At 41.3% G+C, this 20,662-nt stretch overlaps 1 protein-coding gene across 1 annotated transcript in view; it reads left to right on the top strand.

Annotated features, from left to right (window-relative positions):
* The window catches only part of HERC3 (HECT and RLD domain containing E3 ubiquitin protein ligase 3), a 134,742-nt gene that overhangs the window by 68,737 nt on the left and 45,343 nt on the right, over positions 1–20,662 (top strand). Inside the window, exons 15-19 of the mRNA XM_007450674.1 lie at positions 13,566–13,589; positions 13,681–13,770; positions 14,957–15,127; positions 16,908–17,051; positions 18,215–18,381. Coding sequence (XP_007450736.1) covers positions 13,566–13,589; positions 13,681–13,770; positions 14,957–15,127; positions 16,908–17,051; positions 18,215–18,381 — 596 coding nt within the window. The remainder of the gene's footprint in view (positions 1–13,565; positions 13,590–13,680; positions 13,771–14,956; positions 15,128–16,907; positions 17,052–18,214; positions 18,382–20,662) is intronic.

Below are 20,662 nucleotides of genomic sequence, written 5' to 3'. Positions count from 1 at the left end.
ATTTATTTTATAACTGGAAGTTTGTACCTTTGACCCTCTTCGTGCATTTTACTCACCCGCTATCCCCTCTCCCCTCTGGCAACCACTAAACTGTCTCTTTATCTATGAGCTTGTTGTTTTGCTTTGCTTTGCTTTGTTTAGATTCCAAGCATAAGTGAAATAATACAGCGTTTGTCTTTCTTTGTCTGACTTATTTCACTTAGCATAGTGCCTTCAAGGTCCATCCAGGTTGTTGAAAATGGCAAGATTCCATTTTTTTTTTTTAACGTCTGAGTGTTACCGAACCAAACTTGGGTCGGTTTGCCTGCGCTCAATAAAGCCAATTTCTGACACCGGGTTGTGGGAAGGAAAGTGCAGCATTCACTGCAGGGTACCAAGCAAGGAGTCCAGGGAAGCTAGTGTTCAGAGCACCCGAACTCCCTGGTGGGTTTCAGGAAAGCGTTTTTAAAGGCCAGGTGGGGGAGGGGAGTCGCAGAGTATGTAATCTGCCTGTGCACAAGTCTCTGGTTGGTTGATGGTGAGGTAACAGGGCAGTGTCACATTATCATTCCTCAGGCTCCAGTAGGTCTGGCGGCTGTGTGCTCCTGGTCATCAGGTAGGTAGTTTCTTCCATTTGGTGGTGGTTTTAGTATCTGCAAGAGAACTCAGGAAATGCGCATCAGGTACTGTTATCTAGGTCCTTCAGAGAGGAGCTACAGCAGAGGGTATGGGGGAGGGGTCCATCCTGGGAAGGCCCCATAGGGTCCTGCTCGGTTACAGGAGTACTATTCCACTGTGTGTGTATATACCCCATCTTCTTTATCCCTTCATCCATCTGTGGACGCTTCGGTTGTTTCCATATCTTGGCTAATGTAAATAAGGCTGCCATGGATATGGGGGTACATAAATCTTTTCGAATTAGTGTTTTTGTATTCCTTGGATAAATACCCAGAAGTGGAACTGCTGGATCATATGGTAGTTCTATTTTCAATTTTTTGAGGAACCTCCATACAATTTTCCATACTGGCTGCACCAGTTTAAATTCCCACCAACAGTGCACAAGGGTTCCCGTTTCTCCACATCCTTGCCCACCCTTGTTATTTTTTGTCTTTTTGATAGTAGACATTCTGACAGGTGTGAGGTGAAACCTCACTGTGGTTTTGATTGGCATTTCCCTGATTAATGATGTTGAGCATCTTTTCATGTGCCTGTTGGCCACCTGTATGTCATCTTTGGAAAAATGTCGAAGTCCTCTGCCCGTTTTTGTAATTGGGTTGGTGATTTTTGTTTTTTTTTTTTTTTTTGATATTGAGTTGTATGAGTTCTTTGTATATTTTGGACATTAACCCCTTATCAGGTATATTGTTTGCAAATACCTCTCCCATTCTGTAGGCTGCCTTTTCATTTTGTTGATGGTTTCCTTTGCTCTGCAGAAGCTTTTTAGTTTGATGTAGTTCCATTTGTTTATTTTTGCTTTTGTTGCCTTTGATTTTGAAGTTGGATCCAAAAAATCATTGCCAGGACTGATGTCAAGTTGCTTACTACCTACGTTCTCTGCTATGAGTTTTATGGTTTTAGGTCTTACATTCAGGTCTTTAATCCATTTTGAGTTAATTTTTATGTGTGATAAGTAAGATAGTGGTCCAGTTTTATCCTTTTGTATGTGCCCATCCAGTTTTCTCAACACCATTTATTGAAGAGCCTGTCCTTTTCCCATTGTGTGATCTTGCCTCCTTTACATAAATTAATTGGCCATATATGCATGGGTTTATTTCTGAGCTTAACCACTTTTAAATCATAGTAATGAACAATGAGTGGATTTTCCCCCAGCTTTACTGAGGGATAATCGACATTATTGTATATATTTAAAGTGTACAATATGATGATTTGATATACAGTGTGAAATGATGACAAAGATCAAGTTAATTAACACATCCATTACCTCACATAGTTAACTTCTTTTTTTGTGTGCTTTGAGAATGCTTAAGATGTACTCTCATCAAGTTCCCAGTATTTAATACTGTGTTATTAACTATAGTCACCATGCTGTGCTTTAGCTCCTTAGAGCTTACTTGTAACTGAAAAGATCCTACCCTTTGACCTATATCTCCCCATCTCCTCCCCTGTTCCCGCCCTAGCCCCTGGAAACCACCATTATTCTGTTTTGGTGAGATTGGCTTTCTTGTTTTTTTTTAGATTCCACATGTAAATGACACCATACAGTGTTTGTCTGTCTCTGTCTGGCTTATTTCACTTAGTGTAAAATGCCCTTTAGTTTCACCCATGTTGTTGCAAATGGCACGGTTGCCTTCTTTTTTATGGATGAATAATGTTCCTGTGTGTGTGTGTGTGTGTGTGTGTGTGTGTGTCTGTCTGTCTGTCTGTCTCACACTATATGAGTTTTTATGTGTTAAATTTTTTGCGTTGGCAGTAGCCGAGGCAGTATAGCATACAGTTCAGAGCACGTGCTTTAGTCAAAAAGAACTGGGTTCAAGTCTCAACTCTGGCCTACGACCTATGTGACTTTAGGCAAATTACTTAATTTCTATAAGCCTAGCATCCTCATTTATAAATGTGAATTATAACAGTACTGTGAGAAGTAAATGGGAGAAACCATGGAAAGGCCTTACTTGTCAGAGTACCTAGTACCTGGCATTTCATAAGCCCTAATAACTATTTTTCAGTAAGCAGTCTTGGGCACCTAATGTACGTCATGTGCCGGCTACCACTGGGGATGGAGATACGTACAGGACATGGTGGCTGCCTCTGTGGGGTGTTCAGTGTAGTGCAAAAGGAACATAATATGTATGGGCAAAGGGCTATGGTGTATGAAAGCAACATTCTAAAGTGGCTGCTTTTTGCTTCTTTTATTATTATTATTTTTTGACATCTTTACTGGAGTATAATTGCTTTACAGTGGTGTGCTAGTTTCTGCTGTATAACAAAGTGAATCAGCTACACATATACATATATCCCCATATCTCCTCCCTCTTGCATCTCCCTCCCACCCTCCCTATCCCACCCCTCTAGGTGGTCACACAGCACCGAGCTGTTCTCCCTGTGCTATGCGGCTGCTTCCCACTAGCTATCTATTTTACGTTTGGTAGTGTATATATGTCCATGCCACTCCCTCACTTCGTCCCAGCTTACCCTTCCCCCTCCCCGTATCCTCAAGTCCATTCTCTGTCTGACTCTTTAGTCCTGTCCTGCCACTAGGTTCTTCAGAACCATTTTATTTTAGAATCCATACATATGTGTTAGCATATGGTATTTGTTTTTCCCTTTATGACTTACTTTACTCTGTATGACAGACTCTAGGTCCATCCACCTCACTACAAATAGCTCAATTTCGTTTCTTTTCATGGCTGAGTAATATTCCATTGTATATATGTGCCACATCTTCTTTATCCATTCATCTGTCAATGGACACTTAGGTTGCTTCCATGTCCTGGCTATTGTAAATAGAACTGAAGTGAACACTGGGGTGCATGTGTCTTTTTGAATTATGGTTTTCTCAGGGTATATGCCCAGTAGCGGGATTGCTGGCTCATATGGTAGTTCTATTTTTAGATTTTTAAGGAACCTCCAAACTGTTCTCCATAGTGGCTGTATCAATTTACATTCCCACCAACAGTGCAGGAGGGTTCCCTTTTCTCCACATCCTCTCCAGCATTTATTGTTTGTAGATTTTTTGATGTTGGCCATTCTGACCGGTATGAGGCGATACCTCATTGTAGTTTTGAATTGCATTTCTCAAATGATTAGTGATGGTGAGCGTCCTTTCATGTGTTTGTTGGCAATCTGTATATCTTCTTTGGAGAAATGTCTGGTTAGGTCTTGTGCCCATTTTTGGATTGGGTTGTTTGTTTTTTTGACATGGAGCTGCATGAGCTGCATTTGTATTTTGGAGATTAATCCTTTGTCAGTTACTTCATTTGCAAATATTTTCTCCCATTCTGAGGGTTGTCTTTTCATCTTGTTTATGGTTTGCTTAGCTGTGCAAAACCTTTTAAATTTCATTAGGTCCCATTTGTTTATTTGTGTTTTTATTTCCATTTCTCTAGGAGGTGGGTCAAAAAGGATCTTGCTGTGATTTATGTCATGGAGTGTTCGGCCCTGCCTGTGTTTTCCTCTAAGAGTTTTATAGTGTCTGGCCTTACATTTAGGTCTTTAATCCATTTTGAGTTTATTTTTCTATATGGTGTTAGGGAGTGTTGTAATTTTATTCTACATGTAGCTGTCCAGTTTTCCCAGCACCACTTATTGAAGAAGCTGTCTTTTCTCCATTATATATTCTTGCCTCCTTTATCAAAAATAAGATGACCTTATGTGCGTGGGTTTATCTGTGGGCTTTCTGTCCTGTTCCATTCATCTATATTTCTGTTTTCGTGCCAGTACCATACTGTCTTGATTACTGTAGCTTTGTAGTTTAGTCTGAAGTCAGGGAGTCTGGTTCCTCCAGCTCCGTTTTTCTTTTTCAAGATTGCTTTGGCTATTCGGGGTCTTTTGTGTTTCCATACAAATTGTGAAATTTTTTGTTTTACTTCTGTGAAAAATGCCATTGGTAGTTTGATAGGGATTGCATTGAATCTGTAGATTGCTTTGGGTAGTGTAGTCATTCTCACAATGTTGATTCTTCCAATCTGAGAACATGGTATATCTCCCCATCTGTTTGTATCATCTTTAGTTTCTTTCATCAGTGTCTTATAGTATTCTGCATGCAGATTTTTTGTCTCCTTAGGTAGGTTTATTCCTAGGTATTTTATTCTTTTTGTTGCAATGGTAAATGGGAGTGTTTCCTTAATTTCGCTTTCAGATTTTTAATCATTACTGTATAGGAATGCAAGAGCTTTCTGTGCATTAATTTTGTATCCTGCTACTTTACCAAATTCATTGATTAGCTCTAGTAGTTTTCTGGTAGCATCTTTAGAGTTCTCCATGTATAGTATCATGTCATCTGCTAACAGTGACAGCTTTACTTCTTTTCCAATTTGGATTCCTTTTATTTCTTTTTCTTCTCTGATTGCTGTGGCTAAAACTTCCTAAACTGTGTTGAATAATAGTGGTGAGAGTGGACAACCTTGTCTTCTTCCTGATCTTAGTGGAAATGGTTTCAGTTTTTCACCATTGAGAACGATGTTGGCTGTGGGTTTGTCACATATGGCCTTTATTATGTTGAGATAAGTACCCTCTGTGCCTACTTTCTAGAGGGTTTTTAACATAAATGGATGTTGAATTTTGTCTAAAGCTTTGCTGCATCTATTGAGATGATCGTATGCTTTTTCTCCTTCAGTTGGTTAATATGGTTTATCACATTGATTGATTTGCGTATATTGAAGAATCCTTGCATTCCTGGGATAAACCCCACTTGATCATGGTGTATGATCCTTTTACTGTGCTGCTGGGTTCTCTTTGCTAGTATTTTGTTGAGGATTTTTGCATCTATGTTCATCAGTGATATTGGCCTGTAGTTTTCTTTCTTTCTGACATCCTTGTCTGGTTTTGGTATCAGGGTGATGGTGGCCTCGTAGAATGAGTTTGGGAGTGTTCCTCCCTCTGCTATGTTTTGGAAGAGTTTGAGAAGGATAGGTGTTAGCTCTTCTCTAAAGTTTGATGGAATTCGTCTCTGAAGCCACCTGGTCCTGGGCTTTTGTTTGTTGGAAGACGTTTAATCACAGTCTCAATTTCAGTGCTTGTGATTGACCTGTTTATATTTTCTGTTTCTTCCTGGTTCAGTCTCTGAAAGTTGTGCTTTTCTAAGCATTTGTCCATTTCTTCCAGATTGTCCTTTTTTTTTTTTTTTTGCGGTACGCGGGCCTCTCACTGTTGTGGCCTCTCCCGTTGCGGAGCACAGGCTCCGGACGCGCAGGCTCAGCGGCCATGGCTCACGGGCCCAGCCGCTCCGCGGCATGTGGGATCCTCCCGGACTGGGGCACGAACCCGTGTCCCCTGCATCGGCAGGCGGACTCTCAACCACTGCGCCACCTGGGAAGCCCCAGATTGTCCATTTTATTGGCATAGAGTTGCTTGTAGTAATCCCTCATGATTTTTTTTAGTTCTGCAGTGTCGGTTGTTGCTTCTCCTTTTTCATTTCTGATTCTATTGATCTGAGTCTTCTCCCTTTTTTTCTTGATGAGTCTGGCTGATGGTTTATCAATTTTGTTTATCTTCTCAAAGAACCAGCTTTTAGTTTTATTGCTCTTTTCTATTGTTTCCTTCATTTCTTTTTCATTTATTTCTGATCTGATCTTTATGATTTGTTTCCTTCTGCTAACTTTGGGGTTTTTTGGTTCTTCTTTCACTAATTGCTTTAGTTGTAAGGTTAGGTTTTATTTGAGATGTTTCTTGTTGCTTGAGGTACGATTGTATTGGTATAAACTTCCCTGTTAGAACTGCTCTTGCTGCATCCCATAGGTTTTGGGTTGTTGTGTTTTCATTGTCATTTGTTTCTAGGTATTTTCTTATTTCCTCTTTGATTTCTTCAGTGATCTCTTAGTTATTTAGTAGTGTATTGTTTAGCCTCCATGTGTTTGTATTTTTTACAGATTTTTTTCCTGTAATTGATATCTAGTCTCATAGCATTGTGGTCGGGAAAGATGCTTCATATGATTTCAATTTTCTTAAATTTCCTAAGGCTTGATTTGTGACCCAAGATATGATCTATCCTGGAGAATGTTCCATGTGCACTTGAGAAGAATGTGTATTCTGTTGTTTTGGGGTGGAATGTCCTATAAATATCAATTAAGTCCATCTTGTTTAATGTATCATGTAAATCTTGTATTTCCTTTTTTCTTTTCATTTTGGATGATCTGTCCTTGGAAAGTGGGGTGGTAAAGTCCCCTACTATGATTGTATTATTGTCAGTTTCCCTTTTTATGGCTGTTAGCATTTGCCTTATGTTTTGAGGTGCTCTGTGTTGGGTTCATAAATATTTACGCTTGTTATATCTTCTTGGACTGATCCCTTGATCATTATGTAGTGTCCTTCTTTGTCTCTTGTAACAGTCTTTATTTTAAAGTCTGTTTTGTCTGATGTGACAATTGCTACTCCAGCTTTCTTTTGGTTTACATTTACATGGAATATCTTTTTCCATCCCCTGACTTTCAGTCTGTAATGTCCCTAGGTCTGAAGTGGGTCTCTTGTAGATAGCATCTACGTGGATCTTGTTTTTGTATCCATCAGCCAGTCTGTCTCTTTTGGTTGGACCATTTAATCCATTTACATTTAAGGTAATTATCGATATGTATGTTCCTTTAACCATTTTCTTAAGTGTTTTTGGTTTGTTATTGTAGGTCTTTTCCTTCTCTTGTGTTTCCTGCCTAGAGAAATTCCTTTAGCATTTGTTGTAAAGCTCGTTTGGTGGTGCTGAATTCTCTTAGCTTTTGCTTGTCTGTAAAGGTTTTAAGTTCTGTGTTGAATCTGAATGAGATCCTTGCTGGGTAGAGTAATCTTGGTTGTAGGTTTTTCCCTTTCATCACTTTAAATATGTCCTGCCACTCCCTTCTGGCTTGCAGAGTTTCTGCTGAAAGATCAGCTGTTTATCTTATGGGGATTCCCTTGTATGTTATTTGTTGTTTTTCCCTTGCTGCTTTTAATATGTTTTCTTTGTATTTAATTTTTGACAGTTTGATTAATGTGTCTTGGTGTATTTCTCCTTGGATTTGTTCTGTATGGGACTCTCTGTGCTTTCTGGACTTGATTTACTATTTCCTTTCCCATATTAGGGAAGTTTTCAACTACAATCTCTTCAAATATCTTCTCAGTCCCTTTCTCTTTCTCTTCTTCTTCTGGGACCCCTATAATTCGAATGTTGGTGCGTTTAATGTTGTCCCAGAGGTCTCCGAGACTGTCCTCAGTTCTGTTCACTCTTTTTCTTTATTCTGCTCTGCAGTAGTTATTTCCACTATTTTATCTTCCAGGTCACTTATCCGTTCTTCTGCCTCAGTTATTCTGCTATTGATCCCATCTAGAGAATTTTTAATTTCATTTATTGTGTTGTTCATCAGTGTTTGTTTGCTCTTTAGTTCTCCTAGGTCCTTGTTAAATGTTTCTTGTATTTTCTCTATTCTATTTCCAAGATTTTGGATCATCTTTACTACCATTATTCTGAATTCTTTGTCAGGTAGACTGCCTATTTCCTCTTCATTTGTTAGGTCTGGTGCGTTTTTCTCTTGCTCCATCTGCTGTGTGTTTTTCTGTCTTCTCATTTTGCTAAACTTACTGTGTTTGGGTTCTCCTTTTCACAGGCTGCAGGTTCATAGTTCCCATTGTTTTTGGTGTCTGCCCCCAGTGCCGAAGGTTGGTTCAGTGGGTTGTGTAAGCTTCCTTGTGGAGGACAGTGGTGCCTGTGTTCTGTTGGATGAGGCTGGATCTTATCTTTCTGGTGGGCACGATCATGTCTGGTGGTGTGTTTTGGGGTGTCTGTGACCTTATTATGATTTTAGGTAGCCTCTCTGCTAATGGGTGGGGTTGTGTTCCAGTCTTGCTAGTTGTTTGGCATAGGGTGTCCAGCACTGTAGCTTGCTGGTCGTTGAATGAAGCTGGGTGCTGGTGTTGAGATGGGGATCTCTGGGAGATTTTCGCCGTTTGATATTACGTGGAGCTGGGAGGTTTCTTGTGGACGAGTATCCTGAACTCAGCTCTCCCACCTCAGAGGCACAGGCCTGACACCTGCCCGGAGCACCAAGACCCTGTCAGCCACACGGCCAGGTACGTGGGGCGTTTCTTGCCTTTTGGGAGGTCTGAGGTCTTCTGCCAGCGTTCAGTAGGTGTTCTGTAGGAGCTGTTCCACGTGTAGATGTATTTCTGATGTATTTGTGGGGAGGAAGGTGATCTCTGCGTCTTACTCCTCTGCCATCTTGAAGGTATCCCTCAGCTTATTTTAAAGAAGAGGTGGTAGTGGCTTATTTCCGTTTATTCACGGCCATCATCTACACTTGAAAAACAAATAGCACACAGAATGAGTGACTGTGTGGGCCCCATAGAGGGTCTCACAAGTGAGAAATTGAGTGATACAACGAAAATGCTTCATTGTAAAGCGACCATACTCCAATAAAAATTAATTTAGAAAAAAAAAAGAAAATGCTTCAAAAATAAAGACTCGAGTGAACCTGACATTGGCTGTCTTTGTCATCCGGGGCAGTGTCTGGTTCCGGTTAGCAGTATTGTGCGTGGTGAGATGAGGCAGCTGTGTGTGCCTCAGCATTCAGCGATGCTGGGAGCCAGACTTGCCCACGGAGGGTACAGGAACACGTGGTGGCAGGCAGGCCCGAAGGCGGGGTCTCCTGGGTTTCCTCCTTGGTGTTTGTGTGATGCCTCTTGTCCCCAGTCACAGCCACATTTAGGAACTGTTGACTTGGAGTTAAAAGAAAGAAAAGAAAAGAAAAAGATATTCCCAGTTCTCCAGTTCTCTAGTTCTGTACCATGTACTTATTCATTGCTTCTCTGTCATATACTTAAAAATCATGAACGAAGGTTACAGGCCAGCCCCATTTCAAGCAGGAACACTTGAAATGTGATTCATCAGTAGTACTTTGCTAGTTACAGGTTGTGAGACTCACTTTTGGGGAATGGATGGTCCAGGACAAACAGCCTCTCAGGAGGGGATCACATATCTTACCAGTTCATACACATTCTTCTAGGTTAGGGAGAGCAGTCAGGAAGCAGAATCATAATACTGCTGTTTCAGTATTTCGTTCACATAATATGGAAATGCCAGCACTAATACCATTTCTAAAATATTCAGCATCTGCAAAATAAAAATCAGTGAAATTATTATATTTCAAATACAAAAACTCATAGACTTGGGCTTCCCTGGTGGTGCAGTGGTTGAGAGTCCGCCTGCCAATGCAGGGGACATGGGTTCGAGCCCTGGTCTGGGAAGATCCCACATGCTGCAGAGCAGCTAAGCCTGTGCACCACAACTACTGAGCCTATGCTCTAGAGCCCGCAAGCCACAACTACTGAGCCCACGTGCCACAACTACTGACGCCTGCATGCTCTAGGGTCTGTGTGCCGCAACTACTGAGCCCACGAGCCGCAACTACTGAAGCCTGCGTGCCTAGAGCCTGTGCTCCACAACAAGAGAAGCCACTGCAATGAGAAGCCCGCGCACCGCAACGAAGTGTAGCTCCTGCTTGCCGCAACTAGAGAGAGCCCGCGCACAGCAACGAAGACCCAACACAGCCAAAAATAACAAATAAATAAATAATAAATTTATAAAAAAGTAAAAATACTAGATATAGTTGTCCCTCAGTATCAACAGCCGATTGGTTCCAGGAGCCCCCATTCCCATACCATGCTCAAGTCCCTCATATAAAATGTTGTATTATTTGCGTATAACCTAAACAGACTTTAAATCATCTCTTGATTACTTATACTACATAATACAGTGTAAGTGCTATGTAAATAGTTGCCGGTGTGTGGCAAATTCAAGTTTTGCTTTCTGGAACCTTCTGGAATTGTCTTTTCCCCCCCCCCCCCTGCATATTTTCCACCTGAGGTTGGTTGAATCTGCAGATGTGGAACCGTGGATAAGGAGGGCCAACTGTATACTGCCAATGCTGTAAAGCCAACAACTGTTTTTATAGTAACTGTTTTCACTTCTCCCATAGTCAGTTTTAATTTGAAGTGTTCAAAACTTTATCTTGCTTTATAGACCAACACACATGGTAAAGATCTTTCTTTTGCCTTGAGAATAGGCAAATAATGCTTAGAATAAAATCTCTTCTGAGAGGGAGGTTAGAAAATTCTGAATATTGGCACCAGTTTTAAACACACTTTCCCAACACACTTATCCCAAGAGATACTTGTACCCGTTGTAGGTACCTAGTGCTGTTTTATGGTGTGTGTGTGTGTTTATTTTAGTGATTTCAATTCCAGAATTCAAAGTAATTAGAGAAGTAGGCATGAGAATGAATCAAGTCACTCTGGGTTCTGTGTGCAGGATTCCATACCTTGTCTCCCTGGACTGGAATCCTGTCTCTGATTAGTGTTTCTCAGGCTAGGGAAATGTTCCAAGATCCCTGAAGGAACATGTTTCTAAAGAACAAACAAGGGGAACTTTAATTAAAACTGCTTTTCAATGATTTCATTGAAATATACACAAATACAAAAGGCAGTAGATATACACTTCTCATTCATATAGCATTTAAATGTTATAAAACCAAAGCAAATTTACAGATTAAATATTAACAAAACTCTAAAATCAGTAAAACACAAATTAGCCTCGTGGATTTAACGTGATGAGCAAGAATGCCTTACTGAAGCCAAACCCTACTTACATTGTGATCAGGACTGCGGGCTGCCAGGCCTGGGGACTTGAGTTCTGCAGCTTGCTCTATACGCCCAGGGATGACTCAGCTCTCTTTTGTCCTTTCAGCTGCTATTAAACCTTCATTCATGCAGGGAGCCAGGACTGCAGTGGCCTTTTCCTGGGCACAAATGCATCACTTACAAAGGAAGACTGCTTTTCTTCTTTCTTATTACCCTTGGACAATTCAGTATAACATGGCACCAGTGCAATCATTAAAATAAATGCAAATTATATGGTAACACATCATTATAAAGAGGTCATTCAGAATGTGTTTTTATTTTGTTTAGGATATCATTAAAAAACACCACAAAATTTTAAAAATTCATAGTGCACTTTCAGATCTCTGGGAATAAATCCATGGTTTTCTGTTTGAGAAATACTGCTACAGGTCAACATGATCTATACCGTTGATTTTTTTTGTTTCTTTCTGTTAGGTTATGTAGCAAACATTATTCATTAACTTAACAAAACCTTTCAGGAGAGAGTTCCTTTTTTCTCCTGATAAAAGAAACTAACATACCTCTTAGATATGTTTGTGGTTATATTTATTTATAGGCATACCTTGGAGAAATTGTGGGTTTGGTTCCAGACCACTGCAGTAAAGCGAATATCACGATAAAGCAAGTCACACAAATTTTTTGGTTTCCCAGTGCATATAAAATTTATGTTTATATTGTACAGTAGTCTGTTAAGTGTGCAATAGTATTATGTTTAAAAAAACAATGAATGTACAAACCTTAATTAAAAAATATTTCATTGCTAAAAAATGTTAGCTGTCATTTTAGCCTTCAGCCAGTTGCAATCTTTTTGCAGTGGTAGCATCAAAGATCGCTGATCACAGGTCACCATAACAAATAAGAATGAGAGACTTTGAAATATTGTCAGAATTACCAAAATGTGACACAGAGACACGAAGTGAGCAAATGCTGCTGGAAATACGGCGCCCGTAGTCTTGAGAGACTCAGGGTTGCCACAAGATTCAATTTGTGGGGAAGTGGGGGGAGGGTGGGATGAATTGGGAGATTAGGTTTGACATAAATATACTAACTACCATGTGTAAAACAGATAGCTAGTGGGAACCTACTGTATAGTGCAGGGAGCTCAGGTCGGTGCTCTGATGACCTAGAGGGGTGGGATGGGATGGGAGGGAGGTCCAAGAGGGAGGGGGGGGATATAGGTATACATATAGCTGTTTCACTTCACTGTACAGCAGAAACTAACACAACATTGTAAAGCAATTACACTCCAATAAAAAATAAATAATGTAAAAAAAAAAATAAAATGTTTAAAAAAGCAGTATCTGTGAAACACAGTAAAATGAAGCACAATAAAACGAGGTGTGTCTGTATTGTTATTCCCCTCCTCAAAAGTTTATTCAGATTTATTCACATATTGATGGAGTGTCTTCTGTAGGCCAGGCGTTGGTCTAAGTGCTTAGGCAGGGACAGCTTTCTAAATATCTTTTTTTTTAAATTAATTTATTTTTGGCTGCGTTGGGTCTTTGTTGCTGCGTGGGCTTTCTCTAGTTGTGGCGGGCGGGGGCTACTCTTCGTTGTGGTGCACGGACTTCTCATTGTGGTGGCTTCTCTTGTTGCGGAGCCCGGTCTCTAGGCATGCGGGCTCAGTTGTGGCTCACGGGCCCTAGAGTGCAGGCTCGGTAGTTGTGGCGCACGGGCTTAGTTGCTCCGTGGCATGTGGGATCTTCCTGGACCAGAGCTCGAACCCGTGTCCCCTGCATTGGCAGGTGGATTCTTAACCACTGCGCCACCAGGGAAGCCGCCCAGGGACAGCTTTCTAAATATTTGGTTTCTCCTAAGAGGAACTCTGTGTGTGTGTGTGTGTGTGTGTGTGTGTGTGTGTGTGTGTGTGTGTGTGTGTGTGTGTAAAAGGGAGACTTAACATTTTGACAGATGAAATTTGCATTATCCACTTTACCCAACAAAATTAACATCTGAAGTCATATTTGTAAAGCTCCTGTTTTGGAATTAGATTTCTTATAAATGGGAGTTCTATTAATACTGTGAATTAAGGGCTTAGTGAAATGGTTTGTAAAGGTCCTTTAAAAAATTTTTTTAAATTGTTTTTAGTGTTCTTCTCAGTCTGTATTCATCAAAACAACTAGTCTGTTCCATCAAAACTCCAGTCAGCTGTTCAAATGGTGTTAGTTCCATGGCCAAATGGTCAGATAGGTTATCTGTTTTGTTATTTGTGGGAGGTAGGAAGTTCAAGTTCTGTAATCCAACTAAGAGACTTTTTATTTTTCTTTACACAGAAGGCTAGACCATCTATAATGCAGGTAAATGACTCTGTAAAATTTATTTATGTATTTTTCCAGCAGTATTCTCTGTGGGATACTATAATATTGCCAATAATATGTTTTATTCTAGGATGCTGTAACACTTTGTTCCTACCCTTTCATCTTTGATGCCCAAGCCAAGACCAAAATGTTACAGACCGATGCTGAACTGCAGATGCAGGTAACATATTTTAAACCTTATTTTCTCTTCTTATGGGTTTCTTTCATCTTATACTTTCACTTGTAATTTTTCCTAATAGGAGAAAGTTGATTTGGATGAAGTTCCATTGTAACTTTTAGAACTGTTAGAAAAATTTTCAGCAATTTTATATTGAATATAACACATATATGTGAATGCACATCTACATAAACGGGGGTGGCAAGTGTCTTCATAAAGGGCCATATAGTAAATACGTGTCTTTGTGGGCCATAGAGTTGTCTCAGGTATTCAGCTCTGTCGTAGCATGAAATTTGAATTTTATATAATTTTCACATGTAGTGAAATATTTTTCTTCTGATTTTTAAAAAACTATTTGAAAATGTAAAAACTACTGTTAGCTCAAGAGCTGTACAGAAGCAGGCAGCAGGCTGGATTCGGTCCTTGGGCCATTGTTTGCTGACCCCTGATAGATAATTAAATGGAGCTTGGCAGTTCTTTACTGAGCAAAAATTCAAGTTACAGAGATTTGTTTAATTTATTTTAAACACCCATTTTTATTGTAAAATATAATTGGTTTTGACAAGGCTACAAAGACATCTGTGAATTAGCGATCCAAATCTACCAATTCCCGTTGTTGGTGGATATATAACTTCATTCATCTCCCTCTCCCTTTCCCCATCTGTCTGTCTCTCTCTAGCTCTTATCTATATCTATCTCTCTCTGTATATATATATGTTTTCACAGTGATATATCCATGATATTGACAATTTAAAGGTTTTCCAGAGAAAATGGACATTTTTCAAAGAATAAACACCATTTAGCAAGGGGTTATTAGGTTGCTCTTCCTGCCACTTTGAAAGTCATAGTTTCTACCCACTGTCCGTCATCACTTTCTTCTACTAAGATATTATTTCAGTCTTCATCAGCTTAGTCTAAATTATTTTCCTGGAATGAGTTATGGATCATATGGTCTACATAAAGTGTTTCATTTAATCTCTTTGCGTTCAGATTAGAAAGATTTGTGTGTTTTGTAAACATGAGTAACTGAGAAAATCTACTGGAAATGTTAGGAGGAAAATAAAGACCAAAATGGAGCTGCAGTCAGCTTGGCCCCGACCTACCCCCGGTCCAAAGGCAGGCCTGGCTGCTGTCCCCACTCACAGGTGTGCTCTGAGTGATAACTGCGCTCTTGGATGTGCCGTTCCAGGTGGCAGTCAACGGGGCCAACCTGCAGAACGTCTTCATGCTTCTCACCTTGGAGCCTCTGCTGGCCAGAAGCCCCTTCCTGGTCCTTCATGTTCGCAGGAGCAACCTTGTTGGAGATGCCCTGAGAGAGCTGAGCATTCATTCTGATATTGATTTGAAAAAGCCTCTCAAAGTGAGCCCTTCCGTATATTCCTCTAAATACCTTCTGGGTTTTCTTTAAACAGTGTTGATGAAGCAGCAGAGATTTTATTAAAATCGTGGAGTACAGCCATTCATTCTTTCTTTCATTCATTTTACAAGAATTTACTCACTTCCTTCTGTCCAGTCACCAAAGAGAACATCTCAACGTGACATCAGATAAAAATGCCAGTGGATTACTTGAGGGGAATATAGGGCCTTTTTTGTCTGCTCTCTTCAGTTTACCTGCTCCAGCTCTACCAAAACCAAGCGAACAACAGTACTGCTAAAGCTTCAGCTAGGTAAAGCTACCAAGCCAGCATCTAGGAAGTCTTTGGATGTCAAAGTTTTAAGAGAAAGAAGGTTAAAAAAAAAAAAAGAATGGAAAAGTAGTGAAATTGTCTGGGCAGCTGCTGGCCTGTTAGGATAGGCCCTCTCAGTACTTGGAAATGATAAAATTAAGAAATTGTCTTTCCTCATAGATTAGGCATGTTTGTGTCACCGCTTAGTGAATTCCCAGGGCTTAGCACAATGCTAGGTACGCAGTAGCTGGTCAGTAAATATTTAGTGATTTACCTTTCCCTTCAGAAGACTTTCCTAACTCTATTTCCAATCCTGTTGTAAACTCCAGTTTCTGAAATGTAATAGGCAAGAAACTGATGGTCTCCATGATACTGTCACCCTTTTAAAAATTTCCAGTAAGTAGTATCAGTCCCATCAGTCTGCCTGGGAGTTCTCCCTAGAACTTCTGGGTTAGGTTTTTGATATTGCAAAGAGAGGGCGCTTTCTTTGCCCCTTGTTTTCAATCAGTAATTCAGATGGAACACTTCTTGCTTGGTAGCGTGTTTGAGTTAAGTCTTCTACTGGCATCCATATAATCAGAGACCTTTACTCTCCTGCTCTAGGCAACCTTGACCACAGGCACCGGGATAAGCTTGCTTTTGGTTTTTTTTTTTTTTTTTGGCTGTGCCATGCAGCACGCGGGATCTCAGTTCCCTGTCCCCTGATCAAACCCGTGGCCCCAGCATTGGAAGCATGGAGTCTTAACCACTGGACCACCGGGGAAGTTCCCAGGATAAGCTTTCTTAAATGCTGTTTTTAGTTCTGTACCTGAGCCCTTACCAGTAAAATGGGGATGATAAGAGTAATTCCAGTGTGTAAGACTGTTCTGAGGATTAGGTTAATAGAGTTTAAGTGCTGGCTGGCATGTAGAAGGCTCTTAATAAATCTCGTCCTTTGGTTTGCTGTAGCTGTTGTTGTGATGGGTCTCTCTGTAGCCTCTCACAGAGCCCAGGTGTGTGTCTGCTCAGGTTGCTGTCCTCCCTTTCATATGCATCGGTTAGTTCAGGAACCCCACTGAGAGAGATTTCTTCCTTTATTCAAGTCAGTCACTGCTTTTCTCTGTGTGCCAGAACATTTACCTCTCAGTGTATCTGACTCGTTGAAAATAAAATGTATTCTCGAATTGGTTCTTTTGTGTTTGCCTCCCTGCCCCAAATAGATGGTAAACTTTCTGTGGACATATGGTAAACTTCTGACTTTCTCTGTATCCCATGAAGTGCCTGGTAAAATTTTGTGTGTTTATAAGTGCCTTGTTAATAGTCAGCAGATACGCTTCGCAGATTTCATTGCGTCAGTGTATTCTGTTACATCTTCCTTTCTTTGTCCTGACTTTGGAAAGAATTTGCTAAAAAACAACAACAACAACAACAGAAAACAAATATAAAATGCCAGTGATTTCCCTGAAATCCTAATTCTGCTTTCATTATTTCAAGGTCATTTTTGATGGGGAAGAAGCAGTGGATGCTGGTGGTGTCACAAAGGAGTTCTTTCTTTTACTATTAAAAGAATTGTTGAATCCCATCTATGGAATGTTTACCTACTATCAGGATTCACATCTCTTGTGGTTTTCAGATACGGTAAGTTAGTGACGTCACCTTTCAACAGATGGATTGAATTAAACTGTCAGGCCAATCCCTCGCCTTCTGGTGTTTACAGAGGGGAGCATGACAGAGGTAATCATTTAACATGATTATCATCACGTTTCCCGTCTTCATGTTTCACCCGTTGCTAAGACCTCATAGTGTGTTTTGTCACCCATTAGCCCCATTTCCATTTCTAGTAGGTAAGCTCCAAGTTTTCGTAATCCTCGGAGGGTAGAAAGAGTAGGGTATGATAAAGAAATTGGTTTTATGACATATAAAAAGTAGTTGTCAAATATATCTTATTTTAATAACAGTGATAGTATGTGTATGAATACTCATACAAATATACACATACTCACACTTTTTGAAAATTCAGTCGGAGAGCTAAGTTTTAAAAGGCATTCTCATTTCAAGCAAACTATGGTTTAGCTCTTTTTCTACCGGAGTTTTCTCCCTAGATCTGCACTGTCTTGAAAGGTAGCCATTAGCTTCCTGTGGCTATTTAAGTTTAAATTTTATTTAATTAAAATTAAGTAATACTAAAGTCATTCCCTCAGTTGTACTAACCACGGTTCAAGTGCTCAGTAGACACGTGTAGTTAGTGGCTGCCATCTGGGACAGCACAGAATAGAATGTGTCCATCATTGCAGAAAGTTCTGTTGGACAGTGCTGCTCTAAGTGAGGGTAAGCTGTTCTCTGTATCACAGATGAGCTGTAAATGCTTAACTTACAGCATTGCATCTTTGGGGGACAGCTGAACTTTTGTTAGGGGTACTTCTCTGCTTCAGAAGGTAACTAAATATTAACGAGATCTTCATTCTTTCGTACTGAAAATATTTTAAGGTAAATGGCAGATTGTTTTGAGGGCTGCAAACACTGCTTTTCTTTTCTTTTTTTTTTTTTAAATGTTTATTTACTTTTGGCTGTGTCGGGTACTAGTTGCGGCGCAGGCTCTTCGTTGTGGTGTGCGGGCTCCAGAGCACGTGGGCTCTGTAGTCGCGGCACGCAGGCTTAGTTGCCCTGTGGCATGTGGGATCTTAGTTCCCCTACCACGGATCAAACCCATGGCCCCTGCATTGGAAGGCGGATTCTTAACCACTGGCCCACCAGGGAAGTCCCTGCTTTTCTTTTTAACACATTTGCACATGTGGTGAAAGTGTTTTGTAGAGCACAACTGGTTTCACTTGATTGGCATAACCTGCGGACTCGCCATCTACAACTCCACCGTGGTGGACCTGCACTTCCCGTTGGCTCTCTATAAGAAGCTACTGAACGTGAAGCCTGGCCTGGAAGACTTGAAGGAGCTGTCACCCACGGAAGGAAGGTACGGAGCTGGAAGACGGGAGCCTGGTGTGGAGAACTGCCCTGGCGCTGGGACCAAAGGTTGACAACACCACGTGTACAAGTTAAGAGTTTATCATTAGACTGTGCTGTGTATGCTTTGTCTTAAGATGTGGCTCCACAGCTCCTGGCTTGAAGCAGTGCCTGTGTCACTCTAGGGGCAGAAGGAGAAAGGGGAAAAGGGAAGTCGTGCTGCCCAGGAATCCAGCTGTCTGCTTTTCTTATCCTGAACAAAACATTAGGACTTCGAGCTTTGTCATGGTCCATAAGTACAGGGGAGAAAGTATTGAAAAGGGAGTCTGTATTTTGAAAAAACCTACAGGTCTCCCTGTCCTTCTGTGTTTCTCTTTTCTGTGTCACCTTGACTGTCACACCGCAGCCACACTCACAGTGCTTCTGGTCACCAAACGTGTGGCGGTTTCCCCCTACCACCAAGTAATTCTCCACGACGCCAGCTGGTGTCCTACGATTCATCTCAGTTCTCACACCGTCTACCTAGAGATGGCATTGGATCCCACAAGCTCAGTGCTTGGTCCCTCCAGACTACTGTCACCCACTTCGGGTGCCAGTCGCAAGCAGTAGGTCCCCAGGTTACCCACAACTTCTGTCTGATCTGGTTACAAATCAGAGGTTCTCGTGACCCCTCCTCGGGTCCGATCAATTTCCTAGAGCGGCCCGAAGAATTCAGGGAAACACTTAGGTGTTTACCAGTTTATTCAGGGTTTAAGATAAAGGATACAGATGAACAGCCAGTTGAAGAGATACAGAGGGTGAGGCCTGGAGGGGTCCTGAGTGTAGTAGGAGCTTCTGACCCCATGGGGTTGGGGTGCACTACCCTCCCCGTGTGTGGATGTGTTCACCAACCTGGAAGCTCCCTGAACCCCCACTATTGGGATTTTAAGGAGGCTTCCTTACAGGGTGATCAATTATGACCTTCATTTCCAGCCCCTCTCCCCTCTTTGGAGAATGGGGGGCGTGGAGCTGAAGATCATGGCTGGGTCCTTCGGGTGACCAGCCCCCGCCCAGGAGCCCACCCAGAATCACCCCATTAGAACAAAAGATGCTCCTAACCCTCTCATCACTTAGGGTTTTGGGAGCCCTGTGCCAGGAACTGGGGACAGAGACCAATATATGCATTTTCTGTTATGTCACAGAGCCTTTTTTTTCTTTTTTTTGCGGCACGCGGGCCTCTCACTGTTGTGGCCTCTCCCGTTGCGGAGCACAGGCTCCGGACGCGCAGGCTCAGCGGCCATGGCTCACGGGCCCAGCCGCTACGCGGCATGTGGGATCTTCCCGGACCGGCGCACGAACCCGTGTGCCCTGCATCGGCAGGCGGACTCTCAACCACTGCGCCACCAGGGAAGCCCACAGAGCCTTTTTAAGAAAGTAGTTTGAGATATAATTTGCATACCACACAGTTCACCCAGCTAAAGTATATAGTTCAGTGACTTGTAGTATATTCAGAGTTGTACAGCCTTTATTACAATCAATTTTAGAATATTTTCATCACCTGAGAAAGAAACCTGGTACTCCTCAGTCGACATCCCCAGCTTCCACATCCCCCAAGCCCTAGGCAACCACTAAGCTACTTTCTGTCTCTATTGATTGCCTATTCTAGATATTTCACATAAACAGAATCATACCATGTGTGTTTTTTTGTGACTGGCTTCTTTCACACAGCAGGTTTTCAAGGTTCATCTAAGTTGCAACTTGTATCAGTATTTTATTTCTTTTTATTGCCAACTAATATTTCGTTATATGGATATATACCACATTTTGTTCATCCACTCATCAGTTGATGGACGTTTGGCTTTCTCTTCCCTTCTGGCTATTACTAATGGTGCTGCTGTGGATATTCTTACAGACTTTTTGTGTTGATGTAAGTTTTCGTTTTTCTTGGGTATGTACCGGGGAGTGGAATTGCCAGGTCAGATGGTAACTATGTTTAGCCTTTTGAGGAACCTCCAGACGGTTTTCCAGCGTACTGGAGCCATGTTTTTGTTATTCTTCTTTCTGGCTCTTAAAAACTCCTTTTATTCTGAGTTTCTCTTTACTAATTTTGGGTAGCATAAGGCGAAATATATAAAAAGACACCATATCTGTGACTTTCTCTAAACAGTACAATTCTTTTGACTTCAACAGGAAGGAACATCCCTTTTTTTTTTTTTTTTGGCAGCACTCGGGCCTCTCACTGTTGTGGCCTCTCCCGTTGTGGAGCATGGGCTCCGGACGCGCAGGCTCAGCGGCCATGGCCCACGGGCCCC

The sequence above is a fragment of the Lipotes vexillifer genome, unplaced genomic scaffold (assembly GCF_000442215.2).
Source record: "Lipotes vexillifer unplaced genomic scaffold, Lipotes_vexillifer_v1.1 scaffold34, whole genome shotgun sequence".
In the NCBI taxonomy this organism is placed as follows: Eukaryota; Metazoa; Chordata; class Mammalia; order Artiodactyla; family Lipotidae; genus Lipotes; species Lipotes vexillifer.
The sequence above is the reverse complement of the archived record's forward strand: the minus strand, read 5'-3'. Positions and strand labels throughout refer to the sequence as shown.